A 23669-nucleotide genomic window follows, 5' to 3' on the forward strand; every position below is an offset into this window, starting at 1 on the left:
TTTGCCTTTCGGTGTCCCTGCGTTGGTCGCCCGCCCTAGCTGGCTCCACGCGTGCTGTGGAGAGGACGTTGGGGACCCGCGCGGCGGAGCGGTGCCGGTAGACTGTGCTTTTCGGAGCAGCAAGGAGCCTGGCAGAATGGAGTCGCGATGCACCGAGGAGTGAGTAGGAATCCGGGTCCTGACTCGCACAAGCTGTGTGGCCCGGAGTAAGTAATCCAGCCTTTGGGGCGGGGCTCAGCCTCCTCCTCGGAGTTGAATGTTAGCAACCTGGGAAGCCGCTGAGCGCTCCGAAAACGACAGGTGCTGACAAAGGGAGGACGGGGCCTCCAGGTGCTGGGACCGAGCCCCCAGGCCGGATGGCGGGAGCGGGCGCGGGCCCGGGTCTCCAAATCGCGACTCCTCCCGGGAGGGCGGGGCCTGGGGCGGCTCCGGATTTCGGGGCCCTCGCTGAGCTCGGCGGCGGCGCGGCGCCCCCGCTCCCGGCTCGGCGGGGAGAGGGGCGCGCGCGGTCACGCGGAGGGAAACTGAGTCCGCAGGGGGGCGGTCGTGCGCGGCGTGGGCGGCCCCACGCGGGAGGCGCGCGGCTCCTTTTGTCTCCGCGTCCCCGCCGCCGCCGCCCCTCCCCCGCCCCGGCGCCGCAGCTGACACCAAGCGGTCGCGCGTGGCACACCCGGGCGGCGGCGGCGGCGGGCGCGGCGATGGCGGTGGCGGCGCGGCGCGGGCGGCGGCGGACGCGGCGCGCGGCGCGGGGCTCGCGGTAGCTGCGGGCCCGGCGCGGATGGCGGGCGGCGCGGGCTGGGCGGGCGCCCCCGCGGCTCTGCTGCGCTCCGTGCGCCGCCTGCGCGAGGTGTTCGAGGTGTGCGGCCGCGACCCCGACGGCTTCCTGCGCATGGAGCGCATCGCGGCGCTCGGACTGCGCTTCGGCCGCGGCGAGGAGGTAAGGCGGCCGCGCCGCGTCCCCTCCCCCGCCACCCTTCCGGGAGGGATCGGCCCTGCGGACCCCGTCCCTCCCTGCCCCGAGGCCGTGGGCGATGAACTCCGGGTGTTCCCGCCCGCGCGTACCCGGCCTCTCCACGCCGTGCCCCGTGTGGCCCGCGTTATGCGTCCCTGCCCCCTGCGCTTCCTGGCGGTGCGGCGCCCTCCGAGCGGTCTGCAGATCCCCTCGAGGGCCGGGGCTGGGAGCTGTCAGATGGACCCAGTCACCACCGCACCCAGTAGAGACCAAGACGCAGGCGTGTTGTGTGTGCCCCGCTGGGGTTTTGTACCTCCTGTCACGTAACAAGTGGGAGGGGATGGTGACCCCTGCTGGTGCCCCTGAGCCAGACCGGGGGAATCCCTGAGGGCGGTAGGTGGAAGGGAGTGAGACAGTTGTCAGGTTTGAAGACTTGGGTCCCTGTCCTAGGAAGTGTGTGCTGCGGTTCCCCTTGGCTGCTTGCTCAGAGGCATTTGCTGCTACCACTTTAAAGAGCTGTCACAGCTGAGGGCAGCCAAAGGAGCCAGGAGACTAAATGTAACATGGTGTCCTGGGTGGGATCCTGGAGCAAGAAAAGGAGGAAATTAGTTTAAAATGCAAGAAATTCAAATCAAGTATGCACCTGAGTCAATTATATATACATATGGTTTTCCTCTAATTTAGTGACCTAGGAATCAAAAGGAGAAAGACAATACAGTGTGATGAGAATGTTCCTTGTAAGGAACGCAGAGCTTGGAAGGGACCCCACTGTCCTGACTCTGGGAGCTGTACCATGCCAAGGGCGTAAAGCGCCCTGAGCCACGCTGGCTTCTGACATCGGCTGTTTTTCTAACTGCTCTAGCTCTTTCCCTTCTCCTCCACAAAGTGGGGGGTAAGAATAGCCCCATTCCTTGGTGCTTGGCTGAGTTAAGCCTGGAAGGGCTTCACCGAATGGCTTCACAGACAGAACGCACAGAATTGCTCCTGCTCGTGCTGTTATTTCTGAAACACTCAGACAGCGTGTTTGGCAGGCTGCTCTGGGCTAGGGAGTTGCTGGGGATTAAGATTGAGAACTGGGACAATCCCTGGTGTTTGCAGCCTTCCCTCCTCGCCCACTCTGATCTGTCAGCCTCTCTTCTCCCTTTCAACTGTGGCAAAATGGAAGACACTAAAACAGCCAGAAAGGCTGGTGTGTTGCTCAGGGCTGGAACATGAGCTCAGCATGCCGCTGGCCCTGGGTTCAATCCCCAACCTCAGAAAATCAGTCAGTCAATCAATCTGTCAATCAGTTGGAGATACCTTGGTCCACTCCTCCTTGTTATATATTCATCTTCTCTTTCTGGGTTGAAGACCATCCTGCTTTCTAGAAAATAGGAAACCAAGTACTCGCAGGTCTCTGTCATGATTAACACAGTGCCCTTTCCCCTGAGTCACAAGGCTGTCTTTCCTACTCAGAATAGAGTGGTTCTGTGGCTTCCAAAATAGGGTGTCATTTAGGGGAGTAACCAGCTTCAGCTAACCTGAACCCGGCCCATAATTTCTCCCTCTTTTGCAGCTTTTCCTGGACATGGCTGGAAGCAACCAGGCAGTATGCTTCCTTGTTTACATGGAGAGCAGGTGACACAAGGTCTCCCCTTGGGCGCCCGAGCTCCTGCTCCTCAAGATTGCTGACAGCTATTAGGAAACACCGATGCCACTTGGCTGAAGCCTGGGTGTTTGGCCCAGCAAAGGGATGGGCTGCTGTAATGAACAGAGAGCCAGCCCAAGTCAGAAGCCAGCCCGGCAGCCTTCGGAGATACAGGAACTTCTGGAGAAGGAGAACCCAGAGGTACAGCTGGATTCTGCTCAGAAGGGGCAGAGATTGGATGCTAAAGAAGAGAGGACTGTGTCCCCCACATCTGTGGCCAGCGGAGAAAGCAGGGAAGGCAGAGGCCAGACCAGCTGCTCTCCTAGGGGGGAGAAGACCCAGGCAGCCACACCAAGTATGCAAATAGAGAAGGGGCTGGGAAGACACCTCAGGGCTGTGACACTTGGTAAGAGGAGGCTGATTCTGGCCACCAAGCCCATCCTGAGGCAGAGTGTAAGAAAGGTCTGTAGAGAACATGCCCTCTCCTTGTCTCCACCCTACAGAGACCCAGTACAGAATGGCGGTGCTGGCCAAACAGAAGGAAAGCCCAGGGCCTGGCAGAAAAGCAGATGTGCCCGTGACCTGCTGGGGAGAGTGGAGCAAAAATGGGCACACAGAGACGTTCTCATGCCTGCGTTTCCACCTCTCCGCATTCCTGTGCTCACGGGCTTGCAGGTCATCGTGGGGGCCCAGAAAAGGCAGCATTCTTTTGGGGCAGAGGGTGAGCCTGAGGCACCATGCTCTGGGGACCTGGATTGGGGGACAGGGCCAATCCTGGCTGGGAGCCCAGCGCTCCGGGGTCCCTCAGACCCGTGATGGGGGGGGAGGGGGACTTGTGTCTCCTCAGACAGCTTCCATGCAGCCTGAGGCCACCTGGCCAAACCTCACTAAATGACAGTGTATTCCCAAGGCCCTGGGGTCCAGAGCAGGAGGAGGTGCCAGGGTTGGGGGGACTGGGGGGGGTAGGGTGTGGACTGCCTTCTTTGTTGGGATTTGAATGGGGGACACACTGGCCCACTTTGGGGGAGTTCAGGCCTTCATCAAGAGGTACTCTCAGAGGGGGTTCCGTGGGTGGAGAACATTGAAGCATCCATGAGCTCTCTTGGAGTGTATGGCTTGTGGAATGACACTTTTTTTTCTTTTTCTTTTTTTCTGTGTGTGTGTGTGTGTGTGTGTGTGTGTGTGTGTGTGTGTGTACTAAGGACTGAATTCAGGATTTTCACATCCCCAGGCCCCTTATAAAGTTTTAATGTGAGACAGAGTCTCACTAAGTCCCTAAGTTGCCCAGGCTGGGCTCAGGCTGTGTTTCTCCTGCCTCGGCCTCCTGGAGTGCTGGAATACAGGTGTGAGCCTCCTATCCAGCTGCTCTCCCACCTTTCCGCATGAGTGCTGAAGGGCACAGGGTCACCGGGCTAGGCAGGCAGAGCAGCCTGCAGACCCAGCCCGGGTCAGAGGCCAGAAACTTTCACCAGCACCAGAAGGGAAATGGAAGAGGCCGCCAAGTAGAAGGAGCTGCACAGGGGGAGGAGCACTGGGCCTGGGCTGGTGGCAGGGGGTGCTGGCCATGATCCTGGGACCGGGGAGGGTGGTGCTGAGAAGCTCCTCCTCCTTCAGGTCAGAGCTCCACCATCCGAGGAGTTCCATGCCAGCTCGGAGGTGCAGAGTCAGGCCCCCGAGTGCTTGTGCCCCGCAGCTTGGTGCAGGCAGGAGTACAGGTGTTCTGGGGCCCATTCATGTGGATCTGCGGCCCTGGAGTGTGTGGGGAATTCCTCCCCTCCTCTGCTGAGCATCCCACCAGGCTGGGGGCACACGGGGCACTGGCACCTGGCTGGAGCTGAACAGAGGCAGACCTGGGGCTGGAGGGAGGGGACACATCCACTGGCCTGGAAGCAGTGTGATCGGGCTGAGCTCACCAGCCTCCTTGCTCAGCCCCGAATTTTTATAGACTGCTTTTATCATCGGCTCTCCAGCTGAACGTTTTTTATTCCATTTACCTTGTTTGTTCCCACTCTGTGCCAGCCCTTTTGCAGATACTGGGTGATGGGACCTGGAGCTTACATGCTGGTGAGGGCAGGAGGCTTGACAGGAAAAGAGTAAACCCGACGTAGTAAATGAGCATTGCCTGCTCAGGGTGATGTCGCGTGTGGTCATTTAAGCAGGACCCAGTGACTTTTTGGTATTGGTGGGGCTCCCCAGGACCCAGGAAGGAGTGAGGGCTACCCACCGGGCAGAGCAGAGCAGGCCAGCAGGCAGAGCCGCAGCAGGGAAGAAGCTGAGGGGGGTTCTGTAGGTGCTCCCAGAGGGTGTGGGCTCTTGGTCTGAGTAAGGTGGCCCCCAGGGAGCCACCAGCTGACTGAGGCCTGGCTGCTATGAGGCGACAGCAGGCCTGGGGGGAGAAGGAGACCATGGCAGGACTGATGCTGGTGGCATGCAGCAGGGGATGGCAGTGGGGCAGTGGCTGAGTTTTGCAAACAGAAGTGAATAGAAGCAGAAAAGAGGTCAGGAAAGAATCTGGAGACAGGTTTCTGTCTGCTGGTGGGGAAGACCGAACAGGGCTGGAATAAGGACCCAGCGATGCTGAGATGCCCACCTGACCTCCAAATGCAGATAAAGAGCCAGGGGAACAAAGTCCAAGGCCCAGGCCTCCACCCCACTCTTCCTCACTGACTTTTGCTCCTGCTCCTCTTTTTCTGCCCTAATGCTGTGTCTCACTGCCCATTAGAGAAGTTTACACAAGGAGAAGCCCTGAACCTGAATCAGGTGTCATTTAGCCCCTGCAGCGCTGAGGTTCAGGGACGCTGCCGGGTTGCCTTGGGCATCTTGCTTGGAGAATGTCGCCCTCGTCTTTCTGGGATGCTGCTGTCCACCTGCCAGCCATTGCCTGAGAGCCACCCTGCGCCTGCTCCCTGGGCGGCCCAGAGCCTGCTGAAGCTGTCATTGCTTGGATGTGCTGGTCTTCTGACCGCTGGCTGTCCCTAGTGGATCTTGTTGGGGTTTCATCCAGGGGCTGTTGGTACCCACCCACCCCTTTCTGTTTCCCACTTCCAACGTATTGTGATTCCCCCCAGGAACCACAGCTTAGAGTCACCAATTCCCTGCAACCTATCATGCTTAGGGACATAACTTTTGTGCTTTTGAGGACACAGGGAGCAGGGCATCCTAGAACCCAAAAGTTTGTATCCCAGTGAGCCCTCAGGGCAGCAGTCCTCCATGTAGCCATAGCCAAACTATAGATACAGAGACCCCTGGTCTTTACACCCAAGACTTCGATTCCAGCCCATCTCACTTGCTGACCACTTACAGGCACAGAGCTCAGAGAAGACCACCAGCTTCTCCCAGGAGCCTTTACCAATTGCATACAGGCCTTTGGGAGCACTGTCTTAGCCCAGGGCCAGCGGCTGGACAAGATAGACAGAGGCCTGGTTTGCACCAAAACAAAATCTGAAAGAGACCTTCCAGCCACTGCTTGTGTCATTTCAGAATAGCCCTGCAAGAGACAGGGACTTCCTGCACCCCCGGCAAGTGCATTCTACATTGATGAGGCTCTGGTGGAGCTCTCTTTCACATGAGGAGCTGAGGTCTGTCTGCTCAAGCTGCATCTGTTCATCCTGCCCACTCTCCCTCCCTACTTCCCAGCTGCCATGATGTGAGCAGCTCTTCCTCCGCCACACCCCTCTGAGCTGTTGATTCCTACCTTGGACCCAGTTAGACATGGACTAGAAATTCTCAACTGCAGACCAAATAAACCTCTCCTCCTTTAAGGTGTTGGTGTTGGGTATTTTGTCCCAGCATAGAGGAAAGCAGATGAGGCGGTGTCCGTTTATGTACCCATTTATCCATTCATCTAGATGCTTGCCATCCCTCTGCCCAGTCGTACGTCCAGCTCTCCACCTGCTTGTCTCTCCACCCAGCCACCCGGCCACCCACCTGCCTGTCCTCCCACCTGCCCACTGAGGATCTGCGCACCCATCCTCATCCATTTTCAGCCTCTTCCCCAGCCTGTGCCTCTGTCCCCTCAGCCACCCAACATCTGCCCTTCACTGCCTGCCATACATGAGGCACAGGCACAGACCCAAGGGCAGTGATGGCATTTTCACAGGGTGCTAAGTGGCTCTGTGCTGTGAAGGTATGGGAAGAGAAGGGCAAGTGAGCGCCCCGGCTGGAAACCACCCCCCCCCCCAGCACATGTCTGCCCTCTTTGAGATGAACTATTTTTATAATTTCACACTTCCCATATGGGCTGTTGGTTCCGGCAAGGACAGAGACCTTCCTGAAAGCAGTGACAGTGCAGATTATTTTTAAAGGTGCAGTTGTGAAGGATGGACTTCAGTTTGCTTAGCTATAAAATAGAAATCGTAACCTTTATCTCTGGGACTGCTTAGAGGACCGGAAATGAGATAGATATGCAAGACCGTGTCTGTTGCATTTTTTCCTTAGCTCCCCCACTCTGGGATCCTGCAGACATCCCTGCTGCCTCCAGTCCCAGGAGCATCCCCTGGGCCATCCTGTGGCTGGGACCTTCCAGGCACAGGGCCTTTCTGCTGCCCCTGGGGACATCTATGAACAGAAAGCAAGAGGGAAAGCGAGGAGCCGTCCCCTCCCTCACCTGCCGCTGCCTTCGTGTCCCCCACTTCCTTTCATCCTTTTCACCCCGGAGGGTCTGACAGGTGAGGCGGCTTGTGCTGGGGTCCCCCAGACAGTGGAGGAGCTATGATTTGAAACTGGCCTGTCTGGGTCAAAAGCTGTGTGCTAAGCTGCCTGCATTTGGGGAGCCCAGGCACTTTGAAAGTCAGAGAGGCAGAGAAAGCTCAAGACAGAGGCTTCTTCTGTCTCCCTGAGCCTTGGTGGTGCTGGGGAAACGGGCACCGCCTCCGCGGAAGGCACCAAGGGCCTGCAGGACCCGAGTGGAGCTGAGGGGGCGCCTGGGAGCTCACCTGCATTCTGCCTCTCTACTTCCTGTTCGGATAGTGGTTAAGTAGGCCCAGGAGTCGCTCGCAATTCTTGGCTGCTCTGTTCTGTAATCCTGGGCGGGCCAGGCTGTGTGGCGCTGGGGTCGAACACACTGATTATTCTCTGACAACCTGGCCTGTCCACCGGAGCTCTGACCACATCCTCCAGCTGCTGCACCTCCCCTGGCCCCACTGCCAGTCTTTCCAGCCACAGGCCCTGTGGCCACGGTGGGCACCAGCAACCTTTTACTGTCTGTGCCATGCTCCCCTCTGCCTTCTTCAACACCCCAGTTCAGGCCAGGCTGGCTGTCATGTTGGGAACTGGGGTTCTACCTCAGGTTCAGGTTTGAGACCCAGCCCCAGAATCTAATTTTCTGAAGTTACTGAGCATCTCTGTGCCTCAGTCCCCTCATCTGTAAAGTGGGGGTGATGCGGGTGGTATGTGTAAAGCCCTCACTGCCCCACCTGAAGCACAGGAAGTGCTATAAGCCAGTGTGACCACGAGCACAATCTGGCTTTCTGGATACGCTCACCATGCATCACAGATTTGCCATTTCCTTTTGGGGGAAAACACTGAAAATCCCTCCTTTAGCAAGTCTGAAGTATACACTACCTATTATTGCCTCCTGTCACCTTGCTGTGCAGGCAGTCACCAGGCCTGCGGGACAGGGACAGTCGGTGGCTTTGAGCAGCTCCCCCAGCTTCTGGGAAGCGCTTTCCACTCTGGGATGGAGATCAGCAACACACCTGTGGGCAGCGCAGGCCAGTCTCGTCCAGGTGTCCCTTGGAGCATGAGGACAGGGAGTCCCCTGTGCTCAGGGAAGGGCCGTCCTGGCCAGAGGTGACACTGGGGCTCAGGCTGGAATGGGGTCCTGCTCAAGCTGGAACGCTCTGCCATTGAGCTGCACCCCAGGCCCCTCGTCCCCTCACCCCTCACAGTGGACACACATTCTTATTTCTCCAGTGTGTTATAATCTATTTCATTATCTGTTCCAATGCTCAAAGGTATTTTGTTTTGTTTCAGTGGAATGTGGCAGGAGGGAAGGACGGGTGCCCTTGAGGACCTGCCCCCTGGCAGGAGGGACGGCAGGGAGGCAGGGAGAGACTGACCAGGCCAGAAGCAGGGCCAGCTAAGCAGAGGGGCCAGGCAGCTCTGGGGAGCTGGAAATGAGCCCATCAGCAAGAAGCCTGGAGGATGGGGCAGGACGGGTGGGGCAGCTTCCTGGCCTCTGCAGAATTTCACTGGAGCCCTGTGATTCTTGCCTAGGTAACTGGGTCAGGTCGTGGGCCCTTAGTTGGTACAGGGGTAACCACTGGCTCTAGATGTCCTCATGCATGGTGAGCCCACAGTTCAGAGGCCTGCCCTTACTCAGAAAGTCTCTATTTCAAAACAAAAACTGCCAAACATTATTGTCGATGTAGAAATTTCAGCTGGGCACAGTGGTGCATCCCTATAATCCCAGTACTCAGGAGGCTGAAGCAGGAGGATCACCTCAAGTTGGAGGCCAGCCTACATAGTGAGTTCAAGGCCAGCCTAAACTCCAATAGGAGACCTTGTCTCAAAAAAAAAAAAAAAAAAAAAAAAAGGAGGAAAAAAAGAAAAAAGATATTTAGATTCCTTGTAGGAAAAGAAAGCTAACTGGCCCTGAACGAGATTTCTGTGGCTTACCGTCCACATCTTGCCCTTGACAGTGTTCACCATGTGGCTATGATCAGTGAGAGCTGTTGGGCCTCTGTCCACCTACTACTGTTTCCGGTGTGAGAATCTCAGGCCCCAGGACTGTCCCCAACCCTCACCCCAGTCACTGCTCCCATTTAGGGTTCCCTCTGCCCACAAACTCAGCCCACCTGGCAGGGTCCTGGGGCAGGTGCTCAGTCCTGGCTCCCAGTGGATTCTGCAGGGCCCACTGCTGAGCTGGTGCATGCAGAGTGGACCCCATGGGAAGCCCCTGCTGGTGGAAAGGTGAGGGTGTGTGGAGCTGGAGTCAGAGGTGGAGAGAGGAGTCTGGACAGCCCCCGCCAGGCTGAACCTCGCTCAGGGCCCTCTCTCCCCTGGACCCACTCCCTGTCCCTTGGCCTCTGCTCCCAGCCTAGGTACCAGCAGAGCACTGGCCTCTGGTGTGTGTGTGTCTCAGAATCACTGACCTTTGGGGTCCAGCCCCCTTTTCTGGCATCATCTGGACTGTCCTCTGTGTCTCCCACCCTCCTGAGGCCTGAGCATGCCTGTTTCTCCTTATCCCTGGTCAATGTGAAGAGTACTCTGCATTCATTTAATAGGCCTGAGGTGGTATTTCAAACCATTTTTGTCTTCAAGGTACTGGGATTGAACCCAGGTCTTTTGCACTAAACCACATCCCCAGTCCTTTAATTTTTGAGACAGGACCTCAGTAAGTCACTAAATTACCCAGGCTGGGTTTAAACTTGTGATCCTCCTACCTCAGTTTCCCAGAGTGCTAGGTTTATAGGTTTGCATACCTGGCTTATGTATTTATTTTGCAGTGCTATGGAGACTACATTTTTTTTCTGTGTTGCTCTTTACTCCTTGTTGGTAGGTTGAGTTTTGGTCCTGGGGATCAACCGTGCATACTAACAATGTGCTCCGCCACTGAGCTACATGCCAGGCCCCTCATCCCCTCTCTGTGGACTCATGGATTCCTGTTTCTCCAGTGTGTCATAATCTATTTCATTATTTGTTTCCATGCTCAAGGGTATTTGTGTTTTGTTTCAATAACACCTTTCTCTATTTTCCCTATATTTTATTAGTTAATTTTAAAAGATACTGAGTTTTATATTGGCATTTGATTTTTTAAAAATTTGTTTAATTTTTGTTTTTTTGAGACAGGGTCTCACTGGGCAGTTCAGGCTGGCCTTGAGCTCACTTTAGAGCCCAGGCTGGTCTCAAACTTGTAAGGATACTCCTGCTTCAGCCTCCTGAGTGCTGGGATTACAAGTGTGCATCACCACGCCTGGCTAATATTTTTACAAATTTTAATGGTCTAAATTAATGTTTCATATTTAGTGTGTTTTGTTACTACTAAGGTTAAAGTACTTTTCCATTGATTTTTTTTTCCTAGCTACATGTCACTAAGAATATAAGAATCTAACTGAGTTTTGTAAATTGACCTCTGTCTCACTGCTGCCACAGTGGGGATCTTGTCAGGACACGCCCAAAAGGAGCACTAAGATCAAGGGTTTATTGAAAGCAAAAGAACCCTCCATAAGGAGAAGAGTTCACAGTCCTGAGGAGGTTTGATGTTGAAGAATTTAGACATTAGGGTAGAGTCAGGTATGGCAGTGCACCCCTATAGACACAGAACTCAGGAGGCTGAGCAGGAGGGTTGCTGTGAGTTTAAGGCCAGCCTGGGCTACATTGTGAGTCCAAGGCCTGTCTGAACTACATAGTAAAACACTGTCTCAAAAATCAGTAAACAAAGCGGGCATGGTGGCTCACACCTGTAATCCCAGCACTCAGGAGGCTGAGGCAGGAGGATCCTTGCGAGTTCGAGACCAGCCTGCACTACAAAGTGAGCTCAAGGCCTGCCCAAACTGCATAGAGACCCTGTCTTTTTTTTTTTTTTTTTTTTTTTTTTACCGGTACCGGGAATTGAACTCACAACCGCCTGCTTGCAAGGCAGGTGCTTATGCTACTGAGCTAAATCCCCAGCCCCCGAGACCCTGTCTTAAAAAAAAAAAAAGACAAAAAAAAATCAGTAAACAAAATAAACATGAGGATTTGAGGCAGAACTGAGAGATTGGTCTGGGACTTTACTCTTACTGATGAGCAGGGACTCTGTCAGTTATTTGGGTGATGCATTTTTTCACTAACCCTTGGAGTGGTGCCCAAAGCCCATGGTGGGGTGGGGATGGGGAGCTTGCAACTGCCTTGCTAATGTTAGGCATGGCAAGTGGGTCCAGGTTTGGCTAAAGGTGGCTGAAGACACTGTGTGCACCTCTATAGACTGTGTGTGAGCTGGGTTAGCTGGTGACTTTCTCTTTTTGTATTTAAACCTGAATATCTTGGATCTGGGTTAAAGTTTAACTCAGAGAGCGAATGCAGCCCACCAGCCTTTCCCTACCTGCCTTTACCTACCGTGAGAGACATAATCCTCATCAGTCACTCTGAGATGCCAGGGGACTGCAGGTCTCTTCTGAAACTGCTTCCGGCAGAGAGGGACACTGTTCCCGCCTACAGATTGTGGAACTCTCACCCTGACTGACCTAAGGGTTGGTGCACCAGTGTGTAGGATTTGATAATATGGGGTGTAGTTTGGGTAATAGGGAAGTAGCGGGGAGCCTTCTTAAGGTCCAAGGCGGAGAACCAACCAATGGAGTCTCCTGGAATCTGGGAAAGAATTGTGCAGTGTTTGGATCTGCCGCTAGAGGGTGGGGTAGAGTTACTGCCTCGGTGAGGAGCCGGAGGTCTTCCACACCCAGGCTTTGACCTCCGGGAGAATGCGGATGTTGCAGGGAGACTGAGAAAGTCCAAGAAGCCCACATTTAGGAAATCCGTCTGCGAGGCTGCAGACTTGTATGTGCTGTTCTTTGACAGGATATTATTGTCTTCAGGGGGGAAATCGGCTGGGATCTTCTAGCTTTAACTATGAGTGGTGCTGATTTTGCACTTCTGGGGATTCTGTGGTGCCAGGCAGCAGGATCTACGTGTGACTAAGCCATCTAGGGAGCTTTTACACAGTCTCAAAAGGCAGAACTCGCTTTCACCTCTGCCAGTATTGAAGAGCAGCCCCTACTTTTAATAAGTCTCCTCCCATAGGGGAGTAGGGTGTCATGGGACAATTAAGAATTCCTGGTTAAACGCTTGATCTTCCAGGTGGCAGGTCAAAGCAGGAGTAAAGAAACTGCCTGAGGTTTCCTTCCTCCACAATGACGGCTCCAGACTTACAGGAGAGTTTGGTTAAAACATGTAAGCTGCCCCCATAAATGAGGAAACAGGTTTGCTCACCTATGATGCCCATGGCTCCCCAGAGTTCATTGGAGGTGATGGAGATGTTTTCAGACTGGACACTGCAGACTGCCCCAGGCTCCCTCAGTGCTGTCCACACTGAGTTCCCTTTAGAGTTTTGGTTGGTTGCATCCCTCTCTGGGGACTGGAGCATTGATCCTCCAATTGCCTAAGTGAAAAGCAGCATCTCGACCTACTGGGTTAGGCCAGTGTGTTCCGATTGAACCGTCTCAAGCCCAGGGACCAGTCTTCTTATGTTTAAAGCCAGAGCCTTGAGCCGGGAATTTAACTCAGCAACATAAGTGCCTGGCAAGCACAAGGTCATGAATTCATGAGTTCAATCCCTGGTACCAAAAGAAAAAAAGAAAAAGCCAGAGCCTTGTTCTTGCCCCAAGTTTTATCTTTGGACAGCTTGGGCTTTGGGTCTGGCTAATTGCAACAAATACCAGTTTTGCCTGCCTCTGATTTTGGCTCCTCTCTCCCTTTTCCTCTTCTAGATCCCAGTTGTTGAAAACAGAAAAGGTCATAGCCAGCTCTTGGACCAATCTCTGGGTCCCATTTGTAACTTTGTAGCTTCTACTAAACATGGGGTGAAGTAACTTATGTAATGTTGTCCCTCATGTGAGAGCCCTTCCCTCCTATGAGGGAATCATGTTTTAAAAAGCGTCCTCTAGCCAGCTCTGAAGGATGGCTGGGTTTTTTTGTGGGGTTTTTTGTTTTTTGTGGTACCAGGGATCGAACTCATGACCACACACTTGCAAGGAAGGCGCTTATGCCGCTGAGCTAAATCCCCAGCCCCATGGCTGGGTTTTCTTTTTCTTGGACAACCTCTCTGATTCTTCTCATTTACTTGGTTTTGCGCTGCTCGTTCTTTGTGTCTGTGACAAGGGCTGGATGATTTTGGCCCTTTGCATCCTTCCTCCCACTGTATTGTAACCCCCGTTGGGCTCCAAGGCAGGCACTGTGCCCTTGCTTGGGCTGATTTCTCTCTGCACTGTTAGCAAATACTTCACTGTCGCGGCACTGGGCTGTTTCTAATAGTCTTTGTTTCTCAGTTGGGGTGCAGCAGGTGGCTGAAACAAATTTACATCATGCCAAAACAGAACAACAGCCGAGGATAAAGTCTGAAACTGTTCTGTGCACCTAGAAGAATCGTCAGAAAATTAGCCTGAGTGCTCCTTGTATTGTTGGGTATCTGCAGCTGAAAAGGAGACTGAGACAATTCCTTCCACTGCGGGATCTCTCCCAAAAGCAGGCCAGGTTGTGAACTGGGAGATAAGAGGCTACAGTCAGTGGGGTTTGAGGCTATCTTTGAAGGAGAAGGCTGAGGGCTTTAGGTTTCTCTGGGGAGCTGGCTGCAGATGAGGTTTCTGAGTGACTTGTGGAAAGTGGTACCAGTACACTGACCTTGAGACTATAAGGCAAAGTTGAGAGAGTCACCCTTGGTACCCTGAGAGACATGTGATGGACTAAGAGGAGATCCTCAGTAAAATCACTCTCTGGCTCAGGAATTATCTTACTTTTCTCTTGCTGGGACAACATACCCAACACCCAAAAGTCAAGAAGGAAAGAATTTGTCCCCTTACCTCCCGGGTCACTTCCCAATATAATGTTAGCAGATCCCAATACAATGTTAGTGAACAGAGAATTGATCGGGACACTGAAAAGGAACAGCAAGATCAAAGATTTCCTAAAAGCCAGAGTATACGCCCCGGGGTAGCAATGCCCACTGAGGAGACCTCCGGCCCTGAGGAGATCCAGGTTGAGGATGTGAATGCTACCCACCCTGGATAAAATTTAGGGGGTAGAAAGGACTCTAGTCATCCCTTGTTGGTTTCTTACCTTCTGTCTAGAACTGTTTCTCTTCTGCATTGCCTGTCTGCCATGCCATCTTGCCTTGGATGGACAGCCCATTATGGACTGAAATCTTTACAAACTATGAGCTAAATAAGTATCTCTTCCTCTAACTTTGGGTGTCAGGTATTTTATCTCAGCAACAAAAAAAGTAACTAAAACAGTACCTAACCTAATTCCCCTCCCCAAAAAAAACCCTATTATTGCACAATTTCACATGGCACTGTGTTTTAGGAACAGGTATGTTGTATTTCATAAAAAAACTGACCACACATATAAAAAAATTAGCGTATGGTCAAATTGCAACATCAGCTGCTACTATTGATATTATTATTATCTAACCTCTAGTGAAGAAGACTTGTCATTTTTGCAAAGCTCTTTGCCAATTATAAATTCATCTATATCCTCATGCTCTATGCGTGAATTATATTACATTATTATATTTACAAGAATGTAAACCATGAGAAGGTCCATAGTTTTCCCAAGATCACAAAACCCAGCCTTGACAGATACCTAAAAATCTATTTCTTGCCTTCAAACTTGTTAAGAAAAAATATATAGGTATTAATTCTGAATCTGCATCCAAACCGGGTACAACAACATGGATGAAAGACCAGGACCAGGAGAGTCAAAGCAGGAAGAGAGCGTATTTTAGTCATGAAAGAATTGAATTAGGAATGTGAGGAAGAAGGGGGTCAGAAAAAGAAAATTACAGAATGGAGACCAATTAGTGAATACAAAGAGTCTCACACTCATGTCTACAAAAGCTAAACAAGTAACAGGAAGGAGTAAAGTGCTTCAGAGGTGAATGAGAGGGAGTAGCAGGGACTGTGATATACTCAGGTCTCACCCAAAGGGACAGACTCCAGTGAGCTCAGTCCAACTCATGCTTGAGGAAATTTAGCATCTAATTATCTTTCTGAGCACAGAAAATTGAAGGGGGGGGGGGGGTTTTTTACCAGGGATTGAACTCTCGACCTTGTGCTTGCCAGGCAGGTGCTTATACCACTGAGCTAAATCCCCAGCCCAAAATTGAAATTTTTATGTGAAATTTCTAAGTGTTTTTTTTTTTCAAGTTGTGAGTTCTTTAAACATTGATGGTTTGTTATAAACTCTTTAAATGCTGCTCAAGCCAAGGTAGCAGTTGCAGGTCAGCTAATACGCAACCTTTAGTACACTGAAAGGTGATTCCCCCAACCTACAGCCCCATGCAAAGAAGTCTTAACACTGATGGACACAAAATATGTTATTTAATGTCAATTTCTGCAAAGACACATTTAAGCAACAAAATATACATTTGTCAACCTTTTAGAATTTGTTTTATACATTAACAAATACAGTGTGCTACCATAGCAATAAATTAAATATACACTATTTACATTACATAGGCAGTCAGGGTCTACGATTCACCTCCTCACTAAGAGGAAGAAGGAAAAGTCATCGTCACAGGGATCACTTCCAAGCTACACTTCTTGGGTTCTATCACACAGGAATCTCTTCACACAGAGACAGTAGCACTCCCCCAGCTGGAGTGTTAGAAGGTAACACCCACGACAAGGGAGAGTTGGCACACATGCTAACGAGGAGGAAGAGGAGTTTCACCCGTCTAAGCAGAAATGTCACAAAATCAAAAAGGATGGCAATGAGGTTCCAGCCTGTCAACCAAGCACCCTCTCCCCTGGGCTGGGAAGGCAAAGGACAGAGCTCTACCTGCCAGCCTCTCACCAGACAGGGCTCTGCTGTCCTCCACCCTCGGGGACTTGTCTTCTTCCCAAGGGAGCACTTGGCCCTCTGAAAGGAGAGGGATGTGAGGTTGGATGGAAAGGGACTAATGGCAAAGAGGCTTGGAAGAAAAATGCCCCTCAGTGCCTCTCACCAGACTACAAGAACAGCACAGCAAACTTCAGTGACCAATCCTTGCCTTTGACAAGGGGGCAGCTGGAGACTGGGGTAGGAACCATGAGGTCCTCAGTATGGCAGACGGGCCTGGTCCCTGCCATCCCTTTGAGCCATAAGATCTACTTGAGCCCCCTTCTACTCCCCAGCAACAGACCAGTCTCTATTGACTAAGATACACTGGAAAAGGTAGTGTTTGAGCTGGCACCTTCATGGGTCAGGATAAGGAAAGTGAAAAGGTTACATCCCACTTTGATTATCCACCTTCATTTTAGAATCAGGAAGAGGCTGGGGGTAAAGCTCTGTGGTAGAGGCCTTGCCTAGCATGCATGAGGCCCTGAGTTCCTTCCCCAGAACCAGAAAGGAGTGGAGGAGAATCAGGGTAAAATGAATAGTTTCTTTTTACCACCTTCCATTGTAATTTAGAACAAGGAGGCCAATCGTCTACCGCACCTTTGCCCTGACCTCTGCCCCTGAGGAACTAAGGGGTAATTTGTCAGAAATCCCTTCCCTCCCTGTTTTCTTTGTTTAAGTTGCAACCCAAATCCAGGACCTTTGGTGACCAATCTAAAAGAGCCCCCACCCTCTCTGGAAAACGGCACAGCCTGAGGTCCCACGACCACGAGGCCCCTGCTAATGAGGGAGGAACTCGGGCCCAGGAAATGAAGTCACTGGCTCTACCAACTAAGCAGCTGGTGCAGAAGAAAAAGCCTTGGGTTCCAGCCCAAGTCGTGCCACTAGCTAGCTGTGTGACCTCAAGCAAGTTCTTTTTTCTCACTGGAGCTAAGGTTTTATATCTAGACAACAACAGGCAAGAGGAGAGACACTAAAATAAGCCAGAAGGTCTGGGCATCAGGATGATGCTCACAAAACTGAATATGTTCCAGGAAACACTGCTTGACATTCATTACCAAGACGGAAACTCTGGCTAAGACCTGGCACCTCAAGCTTTTCTGAATCTGCTTTTAAACATCGATGGAGCTGGAGGCATCTGGGTGCCCCATTGTGCCTGGAAAGTGGCCTCAGGGGCAGAGACATGAACCTCTCGAGAAGGTCACATTGGAAATGCCCCAGATATAATTATGAGCACCATCTATGCAGGCCTGAGCCCTATGACTAAGTGCAGCAATCAAAGGAAAGATATTTTGGATCAGAGTATGGGGGTTGAAGCCCTCTAGGAATGTGAGATGCTGCCCACAGCCCAGAAGAATGAAGGGACAAAGGACCTCACCCTCATTCTCCTCCCTGTCAGCATGGGGACCCCAGGCAGGCTGGCAGTGCACACACGGAAACCACAGGATGGATTTGCTAGAGATGGTGAGGCATGACCCAGAGAAAGGGGGCATATCAGGTCCTGTCTTGAGCACCCCAACAGCAAACCAAGAGTGCAGACCACACCCCAGGTCTGCGCCTCTGTGGGGCACATTTGTGCCTCCCGGTTCCTCTGGACACACTCTGCCATCCTGCCCACTGGCCTAGAGGTGCTACCAGGAGGTGGGGGCCGCACAGAGAGCGGCCAGAGCAGCGGCAACAGGAAAATATGACACTCCCCAGCATGAGACAGCATGAGAACAACTGGGAAGGCCCAGAGGACACCAGACCTTTAACGCAACAGCACAAGCACCGACCATCTCTACACGCTGGCTTCTCAGAGCCACTAGTGAGCCAGAACCCGGTAAGAATTTTCAAAGAAAATACAGCTTGACCTTTTAAGTTACTTCAGAAACCCAGCCGACAGAACACTGCCAGAACAGCAGGCCCGAATCCAGCAACGGGTGCCACTACACTGACATTTAATAAAAGCTAAGCAGATATTATGTTGACCTTCTAACTAGATAAATCTGACCAAACTGGTACTCTATGTAAGCACATTTCTCAAACGGAGTGACAGGAGGGGTGCCCCCACCCCGGGCTGAAAGTAGGATCCAATATAAGAATGGCAAACAATCACAACAGTGTCCCATAGAGGAAAAAAAAAAAAAAAAGGCAAACAAAATATCAAGTTTGCCCTACTCGCAAAAGCAATGGAGAAATGGTTAGAATATAAGTCCAAAAAAACATGTCCCATTTCTAAGCTTTGGCTTGCTAGTCCAGACCCAGAACAGAGACAAGCATTTGACTGGGAATCTTGTCATCTGTTCATGGAAGCAGGGAGTCCGGCCTGCAGCACCCCAGAAGCCCTGCCCCAAAGATACCTATGTACTTGAGGCTGGAAAGCCTCCAGAGATCTGCTGGTAAGACTCTGTGTTTTACTTGGCAGACACCCCACCCTAAGCCAGGAACAGAAACGCCCTGCAGACTTGGACAGGCAACTGGCTCATCATCCCGGAGAAGGTGGCACTGGTAAGGGGTGCAGGTGGCGTGCAGGGTCTGAACCACAGCCAGATGGTGCCCGGCTTGCAAGAGTCCTACTGATGTGACAGCCGCCTACAGGCCTGCAGTTGGAGAGGGAAGTGAAGGGCCAGAGGATCATGCCCCAGACAGTCAAAGGGCACAGAAGTGAGTCGTGGCCCCCAAGGCAGCCCTGCCCACTTCCCAGCAAAGCGCAGACACTTGATAGGGGACATCATGTCCCTCCCCACATGCCTAAGTTCAACCCCAACACATTGGCCTGACTAGAACCTGCCAGGCCATCCCCCTTCGTTCCTTTTCCCTCTTCGATAAATGAGTGGTTTACCATTTATGTCTTCCCTGAACCTCTACAAACCTGAGACCCGGATCCGCGCAGCGCCCGGCTGAGCCCCTGGGCCCTGAGGTTATTGAGCAGTGACCCCTCCCAGCACTGGCTCATTCATTTTCCCTGAATTCCTTCTTGCTCCTGACTTCCCACTCCTTCACAGGAAACAATATCTGCCTGAAGGGGAGTGACTTCCCGGGGCTTCTCCACAGCTAGGATAACCAGAACCTGCCTGAAATTAACCAGGATGGAAAGTTCCAGTTAGTTGGGGAAGTGAGCAGCAATGGTCTCCGACACACCAGCTCTGTCTAGAGCCTCCATCTGTGAGAGTCTGGCTCCGGGTACGCAGACAGCGGAATGGAGCAGCCCACAGCCTGGGCCGACAGATGGGTCTAAAGTACTCAGCACAGAGCAGGAAGATGTTTCAGAGCTCCAGAGGAACAGGATCAAAGGAGCTGTTTCTATCAGGACAGCCTGGAGGACGCTACAGATTTTGGTTCTGGGGACGCAGCCCCTGCACCTCGGCTCCACACACGGGTGGTGGTAAACCTCCTTCCTACCCTGCCCAGGAGGGCACTGCATGTGAGCAAGGACCGATGGGGCCACCTTATTATCTGCTGTCACCTTTCCTCCCCACCCACCACTCTCTGCCTCTGAAGCAGACAAGCTCCCCCATCTCTGGCTGAGCCCCAGTACCTACAGCCCCCTGATCCCCAACTGTCTTTCCTGCAGACAAAACAAGTGGGCAGATGATCCACACAGACACCACGAGGGTCAGGAGCAGAATCGCCTCCGGGAAAAAGTCTTGTCCAGAGATGAAGGTATGTTGGCAAAGGACCCAGCAGGACTGTCACTAGGTTAGGACACAGGACAGACAGCTGGTCTGGTGGGCCTGTGACGATCAGAGTAGTGGACGGCACCCCCAAGCTGCTGGAATAAGAGCCTTCTGCCAGACAGAGTCGGGGCTTCCCTGGAAGAGAAGGGAAGGGGACAATGAGCAAAGAAAGGGGGAAACACACTCGAGACTAAGGGCTGGGCACACAGTGACTACACTCAGATGAGAACGCCAAACACAAGGAAGTCCAGCTTCACTCACATGGTCCCAGAAGTTGGGCATAAGCAACACCTGGGCAAACAGAGGCACACAAAGTCCATGACGGACGGTGGAGGTGAATGCAGACATCCCATTTTCTCTTGTTTTTTCATAACCCATTTCACATAAAGTGAGCTCAGCCATACCCTTCCCCTTGGACCTGACTGGGAGTCCCAGACCACTGGGAGTCCCAGACAGGGAGAGTTGGTGGGATGAGGGGGGAGTCAGACAGTCCTAACTTCATGAGCAGTTTTGGCCATAATAGCAAGTGGACTCGTCCTGTCCTGCTGGAACCACAAGCCCCCTGGGTGGAGGCCAGGAGCAGAGGCCTCCCTGGGGCTGCTCTTACAGTCCTGGGGGCAGGGGTACACTTTGGCATGTAGGAGGGCACAGTTCAGCCTACAGCCTTGATCAAAGACACAAGAAGGGAGGGAAAGAGAAGGAGGTGGGCCCTGGGCTGCCTCTCCTGCCTGCTGGAACCAGGGTCACCCAGTGAGGGGAGACCTATACATAACGAGCCTCCCCAATCCCACAGGAAATACTCTCTGTCACACCCACAGCATCAGCCCTTTTTTCCCCCACAGACCTGGGGAGGCTTCAGGGGACCCCTCCCCCAGTTGGCAGGGTCTCTCTGGCCATTCTCAGGTCAAAAGGCCCCTGATATCATGCTCTCCCTTGATGATCACCCCAGGACAAGCACTCACTCACCTTGGACAGGAGAAGAATTCTTCATTCACATTAATGACCCTGTTTCGGGAAATAGCTGTATGAGTTTTAAATGCTCAGACAATAATCTGCTTGATACTCAGCTTCCCTGCACTCAATTCTCAACAATCTGGTGACCTCAAGAAAGCTCAGGGAGCTACAAAATCATGACTCACAGGTGGGCACAGCTGTGCCCAATGGTGTAGCTGTGATGCACTCAGAGTGCCAAAGCCAGCAGGTCAGCCCCTGGCAGGTATCTCCACCACACAGGGACAGAAAGCATCACCCCCAGATCTGTCAGAGCTGTCTTCTCGCTGCCTCCTTCAGGGGACCCCCGTGTGATATCTGAGATGTGCTCCCCTTGCAGCCTTCAGGAAAGCATCTTGGCTCAGGAAGAGCCTGGAGTGAGGAGCTGCCCACACCTGGTGGTCCTTACCCCACTGGAACTGGCATGGCTGAGCTTGTCAAAGCGGAATTTCAGGTTTGATCTCGGGGAATTTCTGCTTTTGGCATCTAAAAAAAAGAAGAATGCCTGTGAAAAGGAGGTGAATCATCCTAGCTGAATAGAGTGGTGGCAAGAAGGGGATTCCACCTCTCCTCAAGGCATGTTAACCTAGATTAGCAATGTCTTACGACATTGGCTGCTAAACACAGGTCATTTTAAAAAATTAAACTTATAGGCTTATAAGTAGATAGGTTATATTCAAAGAAGATAATGAATACTCAAAATTCACTTTCTCATTATTTACTAAGTTTACTTTTGTGTGTGTGTGTGCTGTGCCAGGGATCAAACTCACGAGCTCCCACTTGCCAGGCAGGCACTTACACCACTGAGCTAAATCCTCAGCCCCAAGTTTACTATTATTATATGTTCTCTTCTGTTTGCAGTATCCATATGGCAAAAATACCCTATGAGAGTGGCTGTGTATCTGTTGCCAGGAGTGACATCAGCTACTATAGGAGTATTTATACCACAAAAACTGTCCAGTCCTACAAATCAGAGCTTGACTTATAATCTGTGTCTAGACTTAAGAAACTATGGAGAAAATAATAATGTGGGTTAAACTTTAAAATTACTGTGTAGCACCGTATGATGCTGTATACCTGTAATCCTAAGGAGGCTGGAGCAGAAGGATCACAAGTTCAAGCCCACTCTGGGCAATTCAGCACCTTTGCAAGACCTTAGGGGGTAGCTCAGAACAAAGAGTCTAGGTTTGATCCCCCTTACTACACAAAAATTAAAACAAAATTTAAAAAGTGTTGTAACTGCAGCCATTACATTGTGAACAACATCAAGAAACAGTAAATATTCCAGTATTTGCAAAACATCCTCCAACTCAGCAAAGAAGTTGCTCACGTCACCCACACAGGAATAAAGCTCTTAGTAGAAAATATTCACTTTTATAAGTTACATTAAGCAACATTCACATCAGAACCACATCATGACCTACAACCTTAAGCTGGCTATGGTACAAAAGTTAAGAGAAATATCAACGGAAGTGTCTTGTGAAAATCAACTGGATGTATGGGATTTACAATGAAGAATATTGTTTTTTATCATTAAGCTGCTTTAGATTCATTACATTAGTAAAATTTACAGTAAGTGTGTGTATACATGTGGGTATACAGCAGAGGGAGCCCTTTTTATCACAAGAAGTATTTTACTGATTTATTATATACTACCTTTGCAGTACATGAAGTTTACATATATCTTGGAGAATGGGTACATGCTCATAATATGGCTTATTTCTGTTTTTTAGAATCCCCTTCCCGCCCACCTCTCTCTCTCTCTATCCTCTTTCCTCATTTTCAATCATTATTATTTTTACTCATGTACATAAAACACAGTATTTACATTCATTGAGACTATTAGGTTCCTGTACACGGCATGACTTAATCTACTTACTTCCCCTTCCCCCCACCAGCACCCTCGTTCTCCTGGACTGCTCATTTGCAAAAGATCTACCCCACCTCCTACCCATCCCTTATTATGCTCTTTGTTTATACTTTGCCTTGCTCAAATGAAAGATACCATACAGTATTTAAGCTCGCGTATCTGGTTTATTTTACTCAACTCTGTATTTTCCAACAAAGCTTTGTAAATGGGGAGAGGAGGAAAGGTTTAAGGAGGGTAAAAGAATGCACAAAATAAAAAAGCTATATCAGTGTTTCTTTGATGAATATGATCATTGTGCATATCTAAAATGTATCAATAAAATCAAATCTTTAAAAAATTATATTTTACAGATGTTTTTGCTCCAGTACCATGCCATTTTTATCTCTGTTGCTTTGTAGTATAGCTTGAAGTCAGGCATTATGATGCTTTCTACTTTGCTCTTGTTGCCCAAGGTTACTTTTGCTATTTTAGATAGTTTTCTCTAGATCTGTGAAGCATGCTGTTCGTGTTCTGACTGAGACTGCATTGGATCTGTATAACATTCTGGAGGACATGGCCATTTGGACAATATTGGTTTCATCTATCCAGAAACAGGGAATATATTTCCATTTTCTGATGTCCTCTTCAGTAAAGGATCCCACTGTTAAGGCTTTACTACTGTACTCCTGGCAGGAGGGCCACTGGTCCTTTGAACTCCCATGGGTGAGGGAATCTATAGCTCAGTTCAGTCTTCCTTGAGACTACTGACGAATACCCTTGGTGCTTCAAACCACAAGGCTTTCCCCCAGCACAAGCACCTCCCTGAGTGACCCAGGAAGCTCAGATGTGAAATAATCAATGGTTGGGCCTCCAAGATTAGGGAAGCTTCTTATGTCAGGCCCTCCCAGGCCACCTGCCACTCCTCCCACTCCTCCATTTGCCTCTCCCCAGACTCAGCTTATCTCCCCAAACCCACCCTGACCCTGTGAGTACTTAGTGCGGCACACATGAGCCTAGAGGCAGAAAGCAACCCCCACAGCTAAATCCTACATGGAGGTAAGGGGTACATGAGAAGCCACA

General features: G+C 51.3%; 2 protein-coding genes across 12 annotated transcripts in view; one reads left to right on the forward strand and one right to left on the reverse strand.

Moving 5' to 3' along the window:
* Nucleotides 1-250: 250 nt before the first annotated feature.
* LOC101788093 (rab11 family-interacting protein 4-like) lies at nucleotides 251-22950 on the forward strand. 3 transcript variants are annotated; one of them, XR_010048201.1, is made up of 4 exons: nucleotides 744-937; nucleotides 2508-2985; nucleotides 3083-3300; nucleotides 7017-22950. XR_010048201.1 is itself a non-coding variant. In XM_063251053.1 (3 exons), the coding sequence occupies exons 1-2, from the start codon at nucleotides 779-781 to the stop codon at nucleotides 2571-2573; spliced, it is 225 nt and encodes a 74-aa protein (XP_063107123.1). In that variant the 5' UTR covers nucleotides 735-778; the 3' UTR covers nucleotides 2574-2985; nucleotides 3083-6340. The 3 variants fall into 3 exon arrangements, 1 of the variants encoding a protein (XP_063107123.1); XR_010048202.1 differs by lacking the exons at nucleotides 744-937; nucleotides 7017-22950 and adding an exon at nucleotides 251-300 and having other exon boundaries at nucleotides 3083-6340; XM_063251053.1 differs by lacking the exon at nucleotides 7017-22950 and having other exon boundaries at nucleotides 735-937; nucleotides 3083-6340.
* Nucleotides 15574-23669, reverse strand: part of Rap1gap2 (RAP1 GTPase activating protein 2) — a 270988-nt gene continuing 262892 nt past the window's right edge. For 8 of the 9 annotated variants that reach the window (XM_063251041.1, XM_063251049.1, XM_063251045.1 and 5 more), the window contains 3 exons: nucleotides 21136-21226; nucleotides 20717-20755; nucleotides 15574-19885 (listed from right to left, as the gene is read on the reverse strand). In XM_063251041.1, the coding sequence (XP_063107111.1) occupies nucleotides 19774-19885; nucleotides 20717-20755; nucleotides 21136-21226 (242 nt within the window). In that variant the 3' untranslated portion in view covers nucleotides 15574-19773. The remainder of the gene's footprint in view (nucleotides 19886-20716; nucleotides 20756-21135; nucleotides 21227-23669) is intronic. The other variant, XM_063251043.1, reaches the window with a different exon arrangement.

Source organism: Cavia porcellus, unplaced genomic scaffold, assembly GCF_034190915.1.
Source record: "Cavia porcellus strain 051 isolate PalLab524CR breed Dunkin Hartley unplaced genomic scaffold, mCavPor4.1 scaffold_6, whole genome shotgun sequence".
Taxonomy (NCBI): Eukaryota; Metazoa; Chordata; class Mammalia; order Rodentia; family Caviidae; genus Cavia; species Cavia porcellus.